Source organism: Ammodytes marinus (genome assembly GCF_949987685.1).
Source record: "Ammodytes marinus genome assembly, chromosome: 19".
NCBI lineage: Eukaryota > Metazoa > Chordata > Actinopteri > Uranoscopiformes > Ammodytidae > Ammodytes > Ammodytes marinus.
In genome coordinates this window covers 13100720-13122414 of record NC_137223.1, presented here as the reverse complement: position 1 = coordinate 13122414, position 21695 = coordinate 13100720, and the positions used below count along the sequence as shown (strand labels likewise).

Sequence of the window (21695 nt, the reverse complement as noted above, 5' to 3'; positions counted from 1 at the left end):
AAAAATGTTTTGGATATAAACTAGTCTGCAGGTGTTTCATGTGTTAAAAAAAGATGGACAAGAGAAGATTGAACCCTTGATAGTAAAATGCCAAGCTGGACAAGTGTGGTCGAATCAAAGTCTGAAGTCAGTCAGACTATCTGAATACATGTATTAGAGTTGCACAGCTCCCACCCTTTATGGCATGCGACCCCTGAAAGAAATCAGTGTCTACTCTTGGCTTGACCCCCTCCTCACAAGGTATGTCCTATTGCAGGGGTTAGAGTGAGCCCCCCCTCAGAGAACAAATTTCAGCATTTTAAACAACTCTGTTCCTATTTTACACATTTTAAACATATTTTTTAAACATTCTAAACATCTTTATCTGAGTATGTTTTTGTTTTGCTTTTTCAAAATACATTTGAACCTCTTAATCTAGTGCAGGGGTTTTCAAAGTGTGAGAGAGTTTTTCTTTAACGAGACATATTTCTCTGTAATATAGTGAATGCATTTACAGTAAATGCAGTGAGAGGAACGAAGCAGAAGAACTCTTGTCCAGCTATCTTTATTTCCACAGACGAGGCTGAAAAAGGCTGTAGTTTATACACAGTGCATGGGCAACTGAGGGCAGCCCCATTTCCATATTAAAAAAATAAATAAACTCAATACACACTGTGCATGGACGTGAACGTGAAGTGATCAGTTAACCTCGGATTACCTCCCAGATGATTAACTATACCAAAACATTGTATTCCTTTTTTTGTATGATAACTTACATTTGCGTAATATGATGTTAATAACAAAAACACAAACTAAAAAAAAAAAACACTGTCCTATTGTGTGGACGAAAGCAGTTTTATTCAAGAGTGATTTACCTCCTCAGATTGTTACATTGAGAGGGTTAAACGGACAGGTATCTTACATGAAATAATAGAGGAAAAAAATTAGGAAAGTCATATAAAAAAAACAATAGTTTATAAACAAATAGTTTTGTGCAAAACAAATATATTTTGTTTTTCATTGTTACCCTTAGAGGGGAAGGATGCAGCTAAGAAGATGTTTGAAGTTAAATGGCTATACAAAAATATCAAGAGAACAAACAACGTTTATTAGCCGTTTAGGCTCTTAAAAGGAACTCAGAGGTCAACAGCCATGGTTGGTTCCTGGCATCAAATGACTAATTTAATTACCAAAATAAAACTTGCAACCCACAAGTGACACAAATAAAGTAATTAAACACCTACTCTATATAGTTGCAAATCAAACCTTTTTTTGACATCATGTTAACCTCTCATTTCCAATAAAGAGAAGAGATGGCATTTCCTGTTTAGTGTACAAAGTGCTACCCTCCTTATTCTTGCAAAGGCCAAAATAGAAAGTATTGAGCTGGGAGGGCGTGGGGCTTCCCTCTAGTGTGGACAGTGGTAACTACATCCAACTGGACATCTCGTATAAAAGTGTCTGTTTAAAGCACATTATAGGGACAGGTAGTTATACTTATACCCTTAAAGGTGGAGTCCGCAAAAGTGGAAAACACATTTGTGGAAATCACTTTTCCTCAAAATAAGTGAACATCTCTTCTCTTCATGATCCGATACCTGTCCGTACATTGTGTGCAATGAAAATAAATCCAGTGTTAATACACAGCCTATAGGCTCTGTAAACGGGCATGTTGCTGGCTACGGTGGGCCCCCTTTGGTTACATACCCTTTGTCAACATATAAGTTTACAAAACCTAGATTTCTCTTCAGTTCACACAAAGTACAGACAGGTAGTGGATCATGAGGAGATATTCACTGATTTTGACAAAGAATAATATTGACAACAAGCGTTCTCCAGAATTGCTGACTTCACCTCAAGGACTAAGACAACCCCTAATAAGCTTTTCGCTCTCTCTCTCTCTCTCTCTCTCTCTCTCTATCTATCTATCTATCTATCTATCTATCTATCTATCTATCTATCTATCTATCTATCTATCTATCTATCTATCTATCTATCTATCTATCTATCTATCTATCTATCTATCTATCTATCTATCTATCTATCTATCTATCTATCTATCTCTCTACAGTTGTGCATGACTGTCATGCATTGTTTTCTACATACATAGCCATAGTATCACATTCTTAACAATTACAATTGTCGATACCAAGGTCACAACAGATCTGCAATAAAATATCCCAAAAAATCTACAGTATGGGGGTGTTATCTTCAAATGTCATCAAATTAATGTGTTTTGATTAAGAGCAGCCCCCATTCTAGAGTGTGCTGTTATAATATCTAAGTATCAAAGTTTTCATCTTTACCATGAGGCTCTGTTGGCTTTTACATGATGCTATCTGGACTATTCCAGCTAGAAAAAGCAGCCAAGTTATTAGAGACTCACTGAAAATACCCCACTCTGTTCCTTTTTTTAGATTCTAATTTGGTTCTGCTGTGATTTATGTCTCGAATCTGAGGGGAGGTCGGGGCAGTGCGTCACAGTCGCTCTTAAGATAGATGACAAATATTAGGGGGAGGCATTTTGGGTTATTAAAGCAGAACTGGACCAACAAGCAGACATATTTCACAAAACTGGGGGATGTCCTGGACATCTTTAGATAATTTTTTTTCTCTCTCCTTCCGCATGTGTAGCCTTTCAACTAAATTCCTCTGTGGCTGCAGAGGAGGCAGCCAGAGATGTCACTCAGTACACGAACACACACGGTGCAGGCCCATTCGGCGCTTTAAGCCTTTTAAGAGGAAATCGTCCCTGCCAAGAACAATAAGCCTTTATAATGGCACACTGAAAAAATATACCAGTCTGCATATGCAGACCAAGTATGCAAGGCACGTTAATTTGTTTAAAAAAAAAGTTCAGATTGATTTTTAATAAAGAAGCCATGATTGGGTAGGAGTAGGCCTACAGAAATGAGCCGAAACACTGCTGCTGTAGAATAATCCCAGTCTGATCCTGTATGTTCAGAATCATATCTCAACATATATACAGTACATCAAGATCTTTAAATTTGTCTTTTCCAATCTTCTAGTAAGTCTTTGCATTAAAAAATTATCTTGGGTGCTCTTTTCAACAGCTGGCCTAATGATGAATGAATGAGGGAGTGCAACTTGTGGTTTTCTTCAGCTTTGCCAAACGTACGCAGTGTGGGCGCCAGTCAAGGTAAAAACTATCAAACTGCTTTTTGCACAACCAAGCATAATGTTTTTCCGTCTCTTTATATCCCAACAAACAAGTCACATTTAGTCATTTTCATCAAACGATCAGCCTGCTTCAAACCTGTAGTTTAAGTTAATGTGTTTAGTTGTAATGTTATCCAGCAGCACATCTTTGGGAAATACCCACCAGGCCAGACGCCTCCAGACACCATCCTGACTCATCATCCGCCACGCTGCAGACATTGTAGGCAAACATTATTTTTCCCACTTCATTTCCTTCCTTCCTTTTTTGTTCTTTCAAAATAATCTCAGACAAACGCAGACCACGTCAAAATACGTCTAGAAACGTACCGATGCACCCTTTTCAGACAGGTTATTTAAAACCCTGCAGCAATGATCTGTGAGTGAATGGAAACTTTTATTGTGTGTGTGTGTGTGTGTGTGTGTGTGTGTGTGTGTGTGTGTGTGTGTGTGTGTGTGTGTGTGTGTGTGTGTGTGTGTGTGTGTGTGTGTGTGTGTGTGTGTGTGTGTGTGTGTGTGTGTGTGTGTCATAGTTTATTCAAACCAAACTTCAGTTTTGCACTGCTGTATAGTCTGTGCACAAGATGGCATGAATGTGTGCATAGAGACAAAGTAAAACAAATCATGCATTAAAGTGCTGTACATGATGAATACAATCATTGTCTCAACTGAAACATTTATATCTTTCCTATAAACCACTCTCCATTCTCCTTCTTACGTATACGAACATGAAACATAACACACTCCTGCTCATCCAAGACACACGTGGATTAGATACAAGCTCTCGTTAATGGATTGAATTGTGATGCCACAACGTCACAGCAACTCCTTCCGACTCCATTCACAGATATCAAATCAATAGCCTAGTGCACTTGTGTTGACTCTTCAATCTTCATCCCCCTTTCTTGATAAAAGGCTGGCATGATAGCTGACAACCCCCCCCCCTTCACTGATCCTGCTCACCCTGTCATAATGCTGAGACATGGATTCACCATTTGATGTTATTCCACCATATCATGTAGCATCCCAGTCTATAAAAAGCACATTCCCTTATATAAGGAAATTAAATGTTTGCAGCTTTATACAAGGCAGTGCTAATCAACACTCAGAACAGAAGTCAAACAGAGTCTGCGCGAGGACCCCCTCAGCGCTATTGTATCATTAAAGATCCCATTTCCAGTTGTGTCCGAATTCATGCACATATCAAAACCGTCTTTGGCAACGTCGCTCCCTCATAGCGTTACTCATGTCAGGTGACCCAGTCTTTCCCACAAACCTGCATGACATTGATTTATCCCCGTAAATATAGCACTTCCTTGGGAATATCGCAGCAAGCAGGAAACGGAGTGGTCAGGAGGTGTATGAGGATGAGATTACAGAGGTGGAAACTGTGAGCACACAACAAATAATAGAAAGATAGCGATCTGTAACTAAGCATGGTGAGACATATTACAGACTGCTGGTGTTACCGGGCGTAATCCCATCCTGAAACGCTATGCAGTAAGCGGTAAAGCTGCCCTTTGAATTCTCCATGTTTTATTTAATTTTATGCATTAGTCAGGCCAGGTCAATGCATTACAATGGAAAATGCATATTAGTTCAACCGTCATAAACAGACAAAAAACACACATAAAACACGAATAAACAAATAGGCTACATATGCACATATTTCCAGTAAATAAACCTTTAAAAAGTGAACGGAGGCTTTGTTTAACAATGGCAAATGAAAATGACTAATAACTGTGTGATAGGTGTAGATGTAGGAGTTGACCATTGTATTGCTATTTATAAGTAATCATATTTCCTCATTTCAAAATCTATTAAAAACCAGCTCTTCTTAAGGGTTAAGTGTAACTGACAGTTTGACATGCCACAGTAGGAAAATCAAAGTTTTAATTAATAAAATGAATCATGGCTGAATTCCATATCGTTTCATCTTCAGGTTCCTGCTTATATGTATAGTATTTGATCTGCAATTAATATATTAAATTAATTGCAGATCAGATACTAATGCATCAGCGATACTTATCCAGTAGTATAAGCCTAATAATAGTGGACCAATAATAAAAAATTCACCATTCTGCGTCTACTTTTCATACTTTGAAGTGGATTTTGCTGTTGAGACTTCTTTACATTTACCTGAGTAAAATTGTGAATTCAAACAAAATTTTAACATCTTGTGACTTTGACTAGAAGATCTGATTACCATACCGATTCTGAAAATATCATATACACCAACTCGGGGTAACCACTGGTTGAAAACTAGCTATAGTTGTAAATTATGTAGGAGATTCGGATTTTAATTTGAAAACTTGACGAGTTTGTCAAATACTGTATGTTAAAATGGCCGGCTACAACATATATTTCCTGCTTTAACATCACATCAAACATGTACGTAATGCATTAAAAGAACATGTTATATGATAATATATAACTGTCCAGGCCTAACTGTTGCATATAAGGCTTCTTATTATACATTTGGCTGATAATCTGTATTTAGGCCTATATGTAAACATCACTTTGAACGTGGTATTTCATGTTCTTTTCTCGTTAAAATTAAGTTAAATAAATACACAAGCAATAACACAGGCAAAAAAAAAGGAAAACAAACTCTTCCAGTAAAGCTGTGGCTTGATGCTTGGTTGTGAACAACTCTAGCTATGTGATATTTTACAACTATGAAAACAGGCCACAGAGATGAGGAGCATCGCACTGCTGCACGCAAAAGAGTTTCATGGAACAAAGGCAGCGGACAGAGAGGGTGAGTCAGTGGACATCATAGTTGTGGACAGGTCCATCCATCACCACTCTAAAATAGCAACACACACACACACACACACACATTTGTTTGTACAGCTATACTTGTGAGGACACGTATTGCATTCACTAGCCCCTTATCATAACCATGAATAATGGACTTACCCTAACATTCACTAAACCTATACTCAATTCAAACCTAAACCTCAAAACCAAGTCTGAACCCTCAAACAGCCCTGTGACAGTCCATCCCAGAATTATGATGACTTGCCAAAATGTCCTTGCCCTCCAAAAATCTCCTCATTCCTAAGGTACATTTGATTATTGCTTTTTTTACTATGTCTACTTGGTCAGTGCAACAATTTCCCTTCAGCGATCAATAAAGTAAATGGACTATGAAAATGTTTTATTCTATTTCCCATCTATCTATCTATCTATCTATCTATCTATCTATCTATCTATCTATCTATCTATCTATCTATCTATCTATCTATCTATCTATCTATCTATCTATCTATCTATCTATCTATCTATCTATCTATCTATCTATCTAGCCTATCTATTTATCTATATCCATCTGTCTGTCTGTCTATCTTCTATCTATCTGTCTATCTCGCTCTCTCTCTGTCTATCTGTCTATCCATCTGTCTATCTCGCTCTCTCTCACACACATGGGGCTGAGAGGCTGTTTGGTGTTTGACACTGCTCGCGCTGTAGCTCCCCCTGCTGACGAATATAAATAGGCCTACTGCACTTCTCACATAGGCCTACTTGGCAGATGGCCTGTGTTGTAAAACGTTCAACAAAAGGCTTTCTGGCATGCGTAAAATAATAATTTGTAGGCTACCGACTGCGGTTAGGCCTATTAAGTGCATCAACTGAGGCGTTAGTGCTGCCTTGAAACTGTATGCTCGTTGTTGACAGAAACCACACACAGACTGTGTTCATTAAATATCCCGTTTGCTGTTCCAAGAAAGGCTCTGGCATTGTTAAATTACCTACCAGACCATACCATCATGCGCGCGATGCCCGCCATTGTAATCGATGCGGGAGCTTCGTTTGTTTACGCTAAATAACTCTGCACTGCTCGCTCCTGCTTCGACTTTTTCCGGTAACAACCTTCGGTCACGAAATATGACACCCGTCGCCGTGGAAACAAAACAACTGCAGTAGCCAAATATGGTCAAGGGAAGTGAGAGGATGCGGCAGCCGCGTGTTGACGTCACGCAGAGCACGCAATGTACTGATGTAGAATCGGATTCCCTTGACCGTTAACAGTCGGGAACGAGCCACGAATAAATAATTAACCTGCTGTTTCTGCTGCTCCCACTCATTTCGAACATTGTTAAGGCCCCGATGGTTTTACTTTATGTAATTCTGAATCCCAAGATAGGCTCACTGGAATCTTTATAGACTGAAAGTAAGCCAATTCCCGAAGATCAAAATTCATTCTTGACCCAATTATAGCCCATACATCCACTATAATAATGTTACGTAATCCTAATCAGCAGCATTGACGAGTTATCTTGTTGTAGCTTGTCAGATTTCTATTTTGGCATAAGGTTCAAAGATTTTTCTCGACTTTGAAACATTTTACAACAGCTGTTCAGGAACTTTCAGTCATATGGCCTATATAATGTTAAAAGAAAAACTAGAGAAACTAAAGTCATATAGGCCTATATAACAAAATGGTCATTATCAGATGAAGACACATGAGGCACATGAAGCATGAGGAGGAAGAAAAGATTAAAACAATTCAAAATCTGAATAAATGTAGGACTATATCATCTTTTTATATATATCGCATCATGATCTTATTGCTCATTTGTCATGAATAAGATCATTAAAAATAGAATAATTTCCCTTCTGAACATTTAAGGTGTTCTGGCCCACGTTTGCCTAACGGTTCAATTTCAACCTTGGAACAGAGAAACATTTCACAGGGTCTTTTTGGTCACTGTTTTGGATCCGTCAGTCATAAAACGTGAGTCAAGTCAAAAATAAAATCTAAAGTAATCTTATTTATGGGTTTTGTTGTACCCTACTGCCTACTGGCAGAAGAGACACTTTAGAAACAATATGCTTTTAAAGTGCCCCAATCAATTGTAGTCTATAGCCTACTTTAATAAATGATCATGTGATATAATTGAAAGATCCAGATTAGTTACTAAAAAAAGCCCTGTGGTGGAAAATGTTTATTCAAAGAAATGTTCTCGATGAACAGCAAACAGCAAGAAATAGTTTGTGGTTGTTTTTGTGTGTTTTTATTTCTGCATTATACAACGTTTTTTTTTGCATCTCTGATAATATTTGATAAGTAAAAAAATAAACTATGTCATAAAATACATCTTGATAAAATACACGACATGATCCATTTTTTTTAATGGTCACACTTGAAGGGTTAATGTATAGGAGGGGACACACCTTACAGCAAGATGTAGCACCTGCACACACAATACACATTAGTAACACTGCTATTTTTCACTTGTTACAACACAGCTTTGTCAACAGTATTACAAATACATTTGGCTACTGAGCGGGATCTAACTGCACATCACATAAAAGGATTTTTCAGAACACAGGAACCAGGAACCAACTCTTCTTGGATGACTTGTAGTCGCATGCAGTTTTATCACCGGCACGAGGTCTCGTCGCAAGAGAATTTTGCACCAGCAGTATGGAATAAGTCCACCCTACTACAGCCACAAAAAAACATGTCACCTCCACAACCGCTGATGTTTAGGATTACACAACATCAAAAGACTCAAACTACTTAAGGTTATTAGAGAGAGAGAGAGAGAGAGATCATAGCTGGGTGGTTAGAATACAATTGCACTATTGTTGCATATCTTCGTTTGCATTCACAATGCCAAAAGTGTTGGAGAGTTAAGACTCCCTTTGATTAACTCCGATGCACCAAGGCTGCCTTTGAGGCTCTCGTAGCCCTCAGTCAAGGAATCAATCTCGGAGTAATTAAAGGAAAACACTGTGCGATAATTGCTACAAGTAGGACTGGAAGACATGACTGGTGTGCTCAGAGATTCAAGGTCGTTTGCCACAGACTTGTACAGGGTTTCCCATTCGGAGAGGCAGAAGGGGCTGTTCATGTCGATGTCAGGGACGGACGCAGCCATCTCGGAAGTCACTGCCATCTCCAGGCTCGGCACCAAGTCGTCCAGGTCATCTCCTCTTAAGTCCTCCAGAGCCTCCTCCTCCTCTGCGCTTGAGCACAGGAGGATGTTGGAGTTCCCCAAAATGGCGGTAGCAGCAGGAATGCAGGAGGGGACATTGTCAATGTCTTGACATAAAGGAGAGTCTCCGACAATTGCGTTGCTCTCCGGGGGTTTTCCATCCTCTAAGATGGACAGCAGCTGTGGGGATGCTGGAGGATCCTGCAGCATTGTGTTGACATCATCTTCAGGGCTTCCCTCCTTCTCCTCCTCCTCATTGTGCTCATTTGCAGGGAGTTTGCAGGAGGGTTTGTGTGAGGCTAAGACCTGCTCCAGTCTCTCCTTCTCCCTCAGCAGCTCTTCTATCTCCGTCTGGAGGGCAGACTTCTCCTCTTCCAGCTCGTCGGTTTCCTGAGGTGGGGAAGGGACAAAGTCGTGAAAAAAAAAAGAAAAAAACAGCTTGGCACGGGGAAGGCATGACAACATAGTTGCCCTGTGGTGCGCTTCAGCCATTCCTGTTGTGCCCTAATTATTATCCCATATGACCATGCATTTCCTAGAGGTGCTGTGTGAATGCCGCTGGGTGTGTGTGTTCATAAAGCGTGTGTTAATACTTACAGCTTGCAGAGTGTCTATCAGGTCCCTCCGTCTGTTACGACATTTTGCTGCAGCAATTTTGTTCCTCTCCCTCCTGATCCTCCTCCTCTCCTCCTCCTCTTTGGAAGGCTGAAATCAATCAGAAATAGCCCATTTAAATTCGCATCCTGCTAAGATTTGCCATATCAGCAGTTGGCTCTGAAGCACCGTTTTACTTGCCAAATAAAAAAAAAGAGGAAGAAAAATTCTTAGTTGCAGTGTATGCTGGGAATACTGATGGTGCCCGTGCAGACTCTTTCAGTTCAGGCGTCAAAATGCTGCACCACTGGCACGCTCTAGTCAGACACGTGAACGCGCACTGTTTATGCAATTTCCAATCCCATTCATGAGAAGCATGAGGCATTTTACTCTAAAAGTGATCACTCGCTGGACCCATTAGACATAATCCAGTCACAGTATGTGGTCCTCCCTGCAGTCAATTGTTTGCACTGCTCGCTGCGTTATTTTTATTTTATTTACTCAAACAGTTAAAACATTTTCGCAATCGCATCCTCTGCAAATATCGCGATAACTACATTTCTAACTCAGATATCTTCTCTATCATTGGAACGCATACGTGGGGGTGGGGGGTACTAGGATATGATCTTATTGCAGGACAAAGGGGGACTTCTTGATTGATTGATTAATTGACTGCCTGATTGAGAGTAGGCCTAATTGATTGGCTACCTCTAACGTTATGTTTCCCCCTCCCGACCGGTTAAATTTGCATAGGCTACCTACCTTATCTTTCAGCCCTTTCCTGTTGGACGGCTTCGCCTTGTTTGCACCTGCTGTGGCAGACGACTCGGTCGCGCCGTGAGTTCTGGTCTTCGCACGGCCGGACGACGGAGAGACAGACGTGATGACCGTGGGCTGCACCATCCACCTTAGATCCGGCGAGGTCGAGATAGCAGTCACGGTCGGAACAAAGGAGTCTACTGCACTGATGTCAATGTCCTGTGAAACATCAAACAGAGACGCGCGCGTTTGCTTGTATGCAGTCAAACAGTAATTTAGATTATCTGATGAATGAGGAAGCACGTTGGTGGGTGACCTTTAGCTGTGCTTAAATGGTACTGATGGAACGCCATAAAAAGACAATATCAGTACTGTCTCCATCACATCTCCTATCATCTGCATTTAAATCACTTTGCCTATTTTCCCCGTAATATTAATCCTCCTCATCATTATCATTAATCTAAAATGAAAGGTCACGACCAAGACATGTCTGTGTAATAATATAAGAAATAAGACACGAACATCATTGCGCTGCAGATGCAAGAGCCTGTATAATTATCTACTAAAAAACAAGGGACTTTCATTTATAAAAAAAAAATCTAATAAAAGCTGTCTATGAAATGAACTTGGATAACTGTGAACATTTTGAACCTACTAATAAGATTTAGTTTTCATATTACACCAATATTTACAATTATCTTGAAGTTTTTCGTATTTGTTAGGATTATTATTTTTTTGTTAGGGGATCGGGGGCGTGTGTGATCAGATCTGTTCTACCTTGGCGCTCTCCACTGATGTTGAAAGCGAGTCAGGAGTCTGGTTGCACCCAGGGGTGTCCCCGTCCGGCGATGCTGTGCTACAGCTGGACGATGAGTCGAACTCAGGGCTGGTGTCTACTGGATGCATGTTCTCTTCCAAAAATGTCTGCATGCAAAAGACAGAATAATCTATTTTAAGTGGAAAACGGACGTCTTAACCCCTTCCTATATTCCATTAGCCGGGTTCATAAATGGTAACTGTGCAGATGGTGGAGAGGCCCGCCTTTTATAGTGAGCTGGAATTTTATGAATGAAATCTGTGTGGTGAGACTGAACCATTTCACAGAGGGAGAGGTGTGTGAGAGAGGGGGGAAAACAGCTGTTTTCCAATTTGACAATTACTTCCTTGAAATGTCCGTACAGCAATACCACGGCCTTTTCACTCTTACTTATTTTATTTACTCTTATATAAAAAAAAATAGCAAGCATATATTTATTGACACCCCCGCGTGCAAGAGTTGCTATCGCCATGAATGGACTACGTCATGCAGCATCTGCATCACATAGATTATGTTTCCTTTATGTCCTCATATGTTCACGAGATGTATTTTCACTCTATAACAGCAATGCAATAGCCTATATTTATAAACACTTTGAAACAGTGGACCTGATGATTATGTGGCATCCTTAAAACAGATTAAAATAATGCTGTTGCAATAGCCTATATAAATACTACAGTGCAATATTATAAAAACAGTTCCCACAATTTATCAATTAAGACCAACATTGTAAAGCCCAGATTGATCGAATTAACGCACAAGGGCTTCCAGCACACTGGCTGGTTATCTATGAGCTTCTAAATGAAGTGTCATCCACATATATCACCTTATGCCTATCACCTGGCGGCTCTGCATACATGAACAGAGCTTCAGCAACAGAATTGTCGCTGTAGTATAGCAGCCAATCACTGAATGGACCGGTCGAGCCATATATGGTGTTTCCGGGGAGCAGGGGCACGCTGTGGCGCACGAGCGCGCAGACGGACGTGGGGCTGTGTGTGGCCCACTCTCTCCCAGTCACAAAAGAAAGTGAAACAATCACCATAAGGGATCGCCCTCCATGCATTATATCAGACAACAGCGTCACAGCTCAAGAAGAGGATGGCAAACCTCTGCACTTGAGCCAAGAATAGCTTTTGAACTTAGAAATAGATCCGTCAGTAGCCTACATCTGCAAATCATAACACCACCCTACTGTGTTATTGCAGACATTTAATGGAGCCTTTCTCAAAGTAGCCTATTAGCCTATTCATTGACTATTTTGGTGGCTGATTTCCTCGTTATGATCATCGACGAGACCACAACGCTGTCATTGTGTCCACTAATCAGTTATGCTGAGGCGTTTATTGGCACGGTGCACTTAGACGTTGTAGCCTAAGCCTTATTCCCGCATAGCTTTTCATCTCCCGTAAGGGGATTGTATATGCTGTGTGAGCTATATTTAGGTCTCAGATGTCCTCACAGATCCAGTGAAGTGAAAGTGGTGAATAGAGGGGGCCTCTCCCCCGCTCAGTGGGGATACGCCACCGGCATGCTTCCCGGCAGTCACAGCCCCCTCTGGGCTTATTTACCGGCACATCATTAGGTGGTCTTCTTGCGCCCATTCAGTAGCAGGCGGCTCGAGACCAGAAGGGTTCAAAGGTCGGACATAACTGCAGACAATCCCTCACCACTAATAGCTCAAATACGTGCTTTCACCAGAACAATGAGCGTGAATGTGCACGGACCGGGAAAATCTATTTTTAGATAGTTTCAGATGTTTACATCAAAGTAACATTAGCGTTCAAATGTAGGCCTAATTCAAATGAGACGAAAATAGATAATTAGTTTAGTGTGCTCCTTAAAAACACCTTTGCTGCAATGTAAGCCTATGAAGAAGAAAAAAAGCTAGAATGGCCCAGATATTGTTTTAAGATGATAAAATAGTAGGCCTATAGGCGATTATTATACAATCTATTTTGTAGGGTATCAAATGTTGCATCTCAATCAACGTTGAGAATGTTCTAACGTGGGATTTATAGCCTTTGGATTATCTTATTTTTATTTTATCTGCAAAAGGTAGGCTAGCATATTAACTCTCCTTTGTTGCTTAAATTAGCCTAATTGATTTGGTCCGATTTATTTTTCAGTTTTTATAAGGCTATCAAAGTAGGCTACTATTATGGTCAGCAACTAAATTAGTGTGTCCTTAGGACCCATCGTTTATTTATAGGCTAGGCTATGATAGGCCTACGTCTATCAGGCTATATTGTACTTTCATCCATTTAATTTAATTTTAATTGCTGCCACTCTTCACCACTATGTAAATGTTTCAATTGTTTTTTTGTTTTTTTCTTCTCTTCACCTGTTGTTGTGTATTTGATGTATTTGCATTGAATATTGTGTATGCATTGTTGTTTTTCCTTGGAATTTGTTTGAACTCGACACCATTGAAAATGAGGGTCACCCCTCAATTGGTCTCTCGAGGATAAATACAAGTTAAATGAAAAATTAAAATTAAATTATTTCCACTTTGCCTAAAGAACTAAGCCAATAGAGCATTGTTGAAAACAAAGACTGTATGACAGCAAAGCTGGTTTGGAAGCAAGGCTACTGTTTATGACGACCAGTCAAACAAAGTAGGCTACTCAAAAACAATCCGCTAGGCGCATTTTGGTTGTTCGGTGTCCCGTTTCATTCCTCTAGTCTACTCCATAGATACCATAGAAAGAGCGCCGTCTGAGATACACAACACAGACAGAGCTCTCACTCTGACAGTGTTTCCGGGAACGACAGATTCCGGCTCGTTTCGCTTACGGAATGACGTGTTTGCACGGGGCCTCTTCACGCAGACGACAAAGAAGAGAGGTTTTCATTTTATGTTGTTGAGTGAGCCGTCGTCACAACACAAACGATCGTTGTTGCTAAGCAAAATGAGGACGTCACTGACGCGAAGGGGTGGAGTGTTGCTACGGCAACCAAGAATGTTCAACAAAACACCAGCGCGGGAAACAAAACACAACCCCTTTCACCTACATTGATGTTCTTTGACACAATAACACTATTATTTACACTGTGTACTGATAATACTATTTTAAGACTCACAATACCGTTTAATCAAAGCATGCATTTACACTGATTAGGGGCTGCTTAATGAAGAGGGGCATTCCTTAGCTAAATGGCCAGAGAAACAGGAAAATCTAGGCACATGCAGGCCATGTCACTATAGACCTACCTACAGGAGACAAGTTTTTGCTTTGTTCTTTACAAATGTATAGCTTTCTATGAATGATAAATTAACAAAAAAACTATCAGATGCTGATGCTATTAAAAGAAGATGGCCTCTTGTGCTACTTAGGCCTAGCATTAAAAGGGTGTAGCATCTTGATTGGGTGTTCAAGGGAATTAATTTGTTTTAATGGTTTTAAAGCAAGATTAGATTAACAATTCATCAGAAGAGCAATATGAAGTTTGATTGATGGCCCAATGTCAAACCTGCATCTCAGTCATCAGCTCATTATGTAAAAGCACAAAGGAGAAGTGTGAGGATTCCCTCTACAGTCTGAAGGAAAGCCTTTATAAACAACCTCATATAGTCCTTAGAAAACCTCTGGTGTGGAAAAGTACGCATAACCGGTTATTGGCTTGCTGTAGGCCTTCATCTAGACACACCCTTACTTGGATTGCAGGCAAAAGGTACAAGCACTGCCTGAGGGTATTAGGCGAGCACAACTGCGTCTTCTCTGACATCAATTTGTGGTTCTTGCAAATAGTTGTAAATGATGAACATTTCTCCCTCATGTGCCAATGAACACAGTAGCCTATACTTTGCATCACAGATAAACAAAAGACAGAGATTTTTAGAGGCTTTCCTGACATGTAGTTTACAGTTTAGTGGTTTTAGTTTTGAAGATTAGATCGGCCTATTTGCATAGGCTAAAACATTTTTTTATCTTAAAGTAAAATCCATATGTTTCTCATTGTTACTACTATTTTTTACTAACTATTTGGCGCCTGCCTGAAAAGCATGAGCGGTTAATTCATGTCACACAGAGAGTTTTGTCAACTATGGTTTTGATGCGGAAAGTAAGATTTAAATGTGTGAAATAATTGTTTCACTAGCCTATTACAATTTTTGCAGAGGTTTTGGATACATATCTTTGTCTTCAATGTTTTAAAACCTGCCTTGCAAAGATTTAACACTCTTTTCAGGGATTCAAAACTCTTTCAGCTTTTTATTCTGGAATTTCCTTTACTTGATGGAACCTGCAAGAGTTTGTTAGGTTATCAATAAAGTGTTTCAGCAATAAGCCTATGTGTGTTTGTTTGAGTAGCCTAATGTAGCCTATAGTTCAGAACAGAACAGACTGACCTGCATGTATACATTTACTTTTGATGTAGGCTACTTAGTGTAGGACGCTGTTTTGCTGACCGTTATACCGGTTCAGTGTTAACAACAGCCTCTGTTTGTTGTCCTATATAACGTCATGTCACTGTAGGCCAATCTCGGCTGGTGAGATGGTGTTTCCCAGCAAGGTCCGCCCCTTTTACAGGATGCACCATATATGGTTAGTGACGTGTCGGGGATCCCTTTTTTGGAATATTCCATTTCTTGAGGCTGAGTGTAAAGGAATATTTCTAAATCTTACTTTAACCTTTAAACGCCAAAACATTGAGTTGTTTAATAAACTTAAAGTGTATTTCAACAACCTAGAAGCATAGGTATCGTCGCTGCAGCGTTTTTATGTCGGTGTTTTGTTGTTATTTTCTCTACGCTGAGCACTCCCCTTTGCCGACGTCATTCGACCGGTCTGGTCTCAGGCTATAAAATGGCTCCGAGCAGACAGATTTGGCATTCAAACTTTCAGTCGTGGAACAACTACAATAGAAAATTTATCGAAAGTAGGTCTTCAAGAGTTTGACACAAACCTACTAAAAGGATTTCTTCATTTCAGGACCACAATCCCCTTTAGTGCAGTTGGTTTGGACCTTCCAACTTATTTTTCAGGAACGATGATGTTTACCGCTTTCAACACGGAGTGCGACTCTTCCTCTCGCTGCAGCACCGCTTCACCTTCTGGGGACTACTATCCGTCACCAGCGGGATCTTACTCCAGCATGGGATCTCCCCAGTCTCAGGTATGTTCATGAATATTATTATACATGTATTACAATGTAGCCTAGGATATGCCAATTACACTTCAGTTGTTGTTGTTTGGCATGCAACCAGAGACTGGGAAAGATTATGCCGATCTTAACATTTATACATTCTCATGAAGCCTAAACATTACTTTTTTTTTTTTAAATTACATTAAAAGAGAGATCAGGCTAGTAATAGCCTTTGCTGAGTTGTGCTTGAAGTACTCTATTGACCAGTGCAGTGCAATGCAAGCTTCCTTCATTTACCTGGAAACCCCTCAGAGAGCGTGTATCGTCATAGTTGACATCATAAGGATATTTTTAAACCAACCAGCTTTTTATAGACCCCCTGTCTCCATTCATTCATAGACACCCTGCAATGCTGGATCCGCCTCCTGAAAGTAAACCTAATGTACTGATGATCCTCTTTCTTCATTTCCTCCAGGATTTCACCGACTTGTCAGCCAGTGCCTCCTTCATCCCCACTGTCACAGCCATTTCTGCGAGCGCTGATCTGCAGTGGATGGTCCAGCCTTTGATCTCCTCAGTGGCCCCTTCACACAGAGCTCACCAATACACCCCCAGCCCTGCCTACACAAGACCAGGCATGAGGTCTCCAGCCGCCAAGGCACACAACCCTAACAAGAGGGGCAGAGCAGAGCAGGTAATTTTCATTTTAAACAATGTGTTGCATAACAATACATATCATATGTCAAGTTGTACTAATGATCATAGAGCTAGAGGACTAACTTTTCCTTGCATTATGTGCAGATTTCACCCGAGGAGAACGAGAAGAAGAGAGTTCGCAGGGAGAGAAACAAGCAGGCAGCAGCAAAATGCCGCAACAGGAGGCGAGAGCTCACAGACACACTGCAAGCTGTAAGTATTTCCCACAGATGTATACCATCACTCATCCAAATGCATCTCTCACTTGAGCTTATTATAGCATTGATATCCAACAGTCAAATTAATGCCACTTCCTCTTTTTTTTTGTCCAGGAAACGGATGAGCTTGAGGATGAGAAGTCCAACCTGCAGAATGATATTGCCAACCTTCTGAAGCAGAAGGAAAGGCTCGAGTTCATCCTGGCTGCCCACCAACCCATCTGCAAAATCCCCTCAGAGCTGGACTCTGACTTCTCTCTGGCCTCCATTTCTCCCACCCACCCATGCCTCTCCACCGAGGTGTCCTGCCAGCCGCAGACCACCATCCCAGAAGCATCCAAGATTGCTTCCACCTTCACCTCCAACTCCATCTTCTCCTGCAGCAGCTCCGTGCTCTCTAACACCACCACCACCGTCTCCAACAGCACGGTCAGGATGTCTGACCTGGACTCCTCTGTCCTGGAGGAGTCTCTGGATCTGCTGGCCAAGACGGAGATGGAGACGGCGCGGTCGGTGCCCGAGGTCGACCTGTCCAACTCCCTTTACACAACTCAGGACTGGGAGCCCCTCCACTCCTCGGCCAACAACATTGACTTTGAGCCCCTGTGCACGCCCGTGGTGACCTGCACGCCCGCCGGCACCACCTACACGTCTTCTTTCGTCTTCACCTTCCCAGAGGCAGAGACCTTCCCCACCTGCGGCATCGCCCACAGGAGAGGAAGCAACAGCAACGACCATTCCTCCGATTCCCTCAGCTCGCCAACCCTGCTAGCCCTTTAAAAGACTCTTCCATTAACAGTAATACTTCCGAAAAAGCACATTTTCTTGACATAGGAGATAGATGTGCAGATCACAGGGCTATGAAATGGACTTGTACCAGTTATTTATGATTATTTTTTATTTGCCTTTTATCTGTACTTGCATATTACACAGATGTAGCAAGTTTGAAAAGCATGTTTCAACTACCAGTCGTAATTTGAGTTAATATATGATTTTTATTAATGGTGCTAGATAACAAAACTTGTTGTAGTGTTGATGTGTGTTCAAAGCAATAGGTATTATTGATCCAGTTTGTTTTTCTGGTTGATGGAATACGAGAGTTATTGTGAGCCGTTTGTGAAACTTAAAAAACTGACGTACTTTGTCTTAACCATGGTCTGAGTGGTCTATCTTTCAGTATGAAGTTTTCTGTGAAAACATGTGTGGGTTTTAATTTATGAAATTGAAATGTATTTTTTTACAAAGAGTAGGCTATAGATGAATGTTGTTTGTAAGATATGTAGGAAATAAAAAAAAGTAATATTTAAATTAATTCTTTTTTCAGTGTCTGGTGATTTCTGTGGCTCTCCTCATTAAATGCACACATACATTGTCTGTGTGGATTGCCGCAATATAGTAAAGCATCTGCAGTGGCATTCAACTTTCAATTAAAATGTCTAAAAATAAGCCTCTATATGATGGCAGGGTTTTTTCTGCACCTCCACTGGTTCTATTTATTGTTCCGTCTGTTGCCAAGGTTAACTACACGTCAGGGCTCTGACGTCAGTGCGTTCTTTCCATTTTTTTAAATCTGCAAGCATAGCGCGATGACGTCGCACTTCCTTGCCCAAATATAGAAATCTGCGGAGTAGTGTTGCTACTGTCGGCCGGCAGAAAGCACACGGGCTGCTCTGCAAGACAACGTTTTTTAATTTTTTATGTATACTATTATTCGATGAAACACTTTCACCTTGGTATTTAATCTGCACAGATAAAGTGTGATCTGATAGTTAGCCTTAGAGGAAAAACCTGATCTGCGTTGCTTCCCAAATGTGTGCTCCATGCAGGCTCCATGCAAGAGCCCAACCGCACACGTAGCCTAGTCTGGTTATGCAATCGGCAAGCGGATCCGAAAGCAACATTTTTAACCACGATCTACGTTGCTTAAATGTATTCTCTCGTCGCGGTGGTTTGATTATCGCTGTAATATCACCTCACACAGTTTTAGACACAGTTTAAGACGCGGGTGTAAGTTAATGCAAGAGAAAATTTGTTTAAGAAAGCACGAAGGAAGGAAGACGGCGGCATAATCTTCTGTGATCAGGCAAACAGCATAACATGCAATGCAAAGTGGTGTTTTTATTCAGTTCGGTTCCTTCCCACCACCAGACAGACAATGTATCCCCCCTCATCTGGAAGCACAGCTGGGCCCAGATTAATACTGTTGTGCCAACATCATATTAAAATGTCTTGAATTATGAGGTCAATTGGACATACGTAATTTAGAAGATGGTGATCTACAAACCTTTAATTGATAGGCTAGTTCAAAAAACGACAGCATATTATCTTTGCCCATTGGTTCTTACATGAACGATGGTGATCAGGAAAAACACCCAGTGATGTATAGACATGCTGTGAGTTCTCACACCAGGTAATTGACTCAGGTGTTAGCACAGGGAGTTCTTTAAATTTACATTCACTGATAATTATTATTATCATTATATTTTTTGATCAAATTTGGGGTATGTGGCTGTTTTATTTAAACTCATACATTCATGGTCCAGGTGTGAGTTACAACATCTCTGAACACACAAAAGCAATCCTCTCTTTTTACTTTAATTTAAACTTCCTGTCAATCAAAAGGCCAATTTTCTAAATCATCAGAGACAGTAATTTAATTGCCAACACATTCGCAGTGGTGAATTTGTGGTGGGTGATCATTGTTATGCAGTTTGTCATGAAGCCTTCCCTAACCCTAACCCCCTCCCAGCTACTTGTCATTATTTGTCCTCGCTTGCTCATTTCACCCTTTATAAATATTTCACCATGTTAAAAAAGAATCATCGGAAGTCAGATTGCCTAATGGCTTTGGCACAGGAGAAGTGTGTTGCGTAGGCACGTGAGGGACGTGAGGGACATGGGTGGAAGACTACCAACGCACAATAACTAACTTACTATGACGCTAGAACGCTTCAAGGGTAGACACACCCTTTTTGTGCAACATGGCCAAGATATCAGTTGTTCTTCTGCTTCCTGTATGGACACAGGCCTGCTCCTGTCAAAGTGCAACCTGAAACAAAACAAAAGAATGTTAAGCTTTGTTACAGTTTACAAGTTGCAGAAGAACAATGCTACTTCCTTGGTTCTTGCTTGTGCAAAACTTTTTTAAATGCATGATCGAATCTGTGTTCTTTTACAAAGTATTTTGTTTTATTGTATAACAGCTTTCCTTTGCACTTCAGCACAGCCTCCTTTTTTTCTTCAATGAAGCCTCTGTGTGCGACCATGCAGCGCCTAATAACGCTGTCTATTAATACCTCTTTGCAGGCACCAGGGAGATGGGGTAGCGGCAGAAATAGCAGGTGCCTATTGCTTCTTTTAACAGCAACATCAACAGCAGTAAAATTAGACCACTATGACGCCAACCTGCGTCGGTGCTGCAACCCAGGGGAGGAAGCAGGCAGCGTACGCTTGACAGAGAGAGAGGGGGATAGTGAGAGCGAGGAGGGGAGAAGAGAAGAGGGGAATAGAGAGAATGATGAGGATATAGAGAGATCCCTGCTTGGGTGTAATTGTGATGATGAAACAGCCAAACTTGCATTGACTGTGCCACGACGAATAGAGCTCAGTTTGGCACTGACAGAAACCCTTCCCCGGATACCTTTTTTATTTGATCAAAAGCAGATAAAGCTTCAAGTTACAATATATACTTATTTTTCTTTTACAATGACACCAAAATACACTTTATCACTGAAGCAAAGATATCTGCTCCAGACATTCCCTTCTTTGTTACTGTCATTATGAGAGGGTCCACCTTACACGAGGCAGGTATCCCCCATGACCTTAAAGTTTCCACCGCCTGTGGGAGTGTATGACAAATCAGACTTATCTTAAGCAGACAAATCAAACAACGACAGCATTAATTGCAGGGTGTGTGAATACAAATTGCGTCAGCATGTGTGCTCATTTGAGGAAGCATTGTTCTCTCATTGTGCCCAGAGGTGATAAAAACATTAGTCAATCACTGGCAAGTTTATTGCGGTAACTTGGTTTACAGACTGCGTCTCATCCCAACAAATGTCAAGTCCACAATTAATCCCGAAAATGGCCTTAATGGTGGAAAGTAATTTAAAATGTTTACAAACACAGGTTGCTGGATTAATGGGCAGGTGTCACAGTGACATTTTAGTATAATTAAAACCTGTAAACATGTAGTCACAGGTGTATGAATATAAAGTTTTGTAAAATGTATTCCTCCCTTTAAAAGGCCCTGTGGCGTACAGTCTGCTACATGCTATTATTAGAGTTTTTTTGACGCACTAAGATACAAAACCGGAGGGATTTCTCCATCCAATAACTACTGTTCATTTAGTGCTCGACTCCCCACATGGCAGCATGTCCTAGTCTCCTCTCATGGGATCACTAACAGGGATGTTTCCC

General features: G+C 40.8%; 2 protein-coding genes across 2 annotated transcripts; one reads left to right on the top strand and one right to left on the bottom strand.

The window, feature by feature from the left end:
• Nucleotides 1-8774: 8774 nt before the first annotated feature.
• Nucleotides 8775-11363, bottom strand: LOC307266369 (protein c-Fos-like; the record flags this gene model as incomplete). Its single annotated transcript, XM_080048368.1, has 4 exons — nt 8775-9494; nt 9702-9809; nt 10461-10676; nt 11235-11363. 4 exons carry the CDS (start codon nt 11361-11363, stop codon nt 8775-8777), a joined length of 1173 nt encoding a protein of 390 aa, XP_079904494.1.
• A 4758-nt stretch (nt 11364-16121) lies between these two features.
• fosab (v-fos FBJ murine osteosarcoma viral oncogene homolog Ab) lies at nt 16122-18588 on the top strand. Its single transcript, XM_080047436.1, has 4 exons — nt 16122-16392; nt 16838-17056; nt 17164-17271; nt 17391-18588. Exons 1-4 carry the CDS (start codon nt 16267-16269, stop codon nt 18054-18056), a joined length of 1119 nt encoding a protein of 372 aa, XP_079903562.1. The 5' UTR covers nt 16122-16266; the 3' UTR covers nt 18057-18588.
• Nucleotides 18589-21695: the final 3107 nt, after the last annotated feature.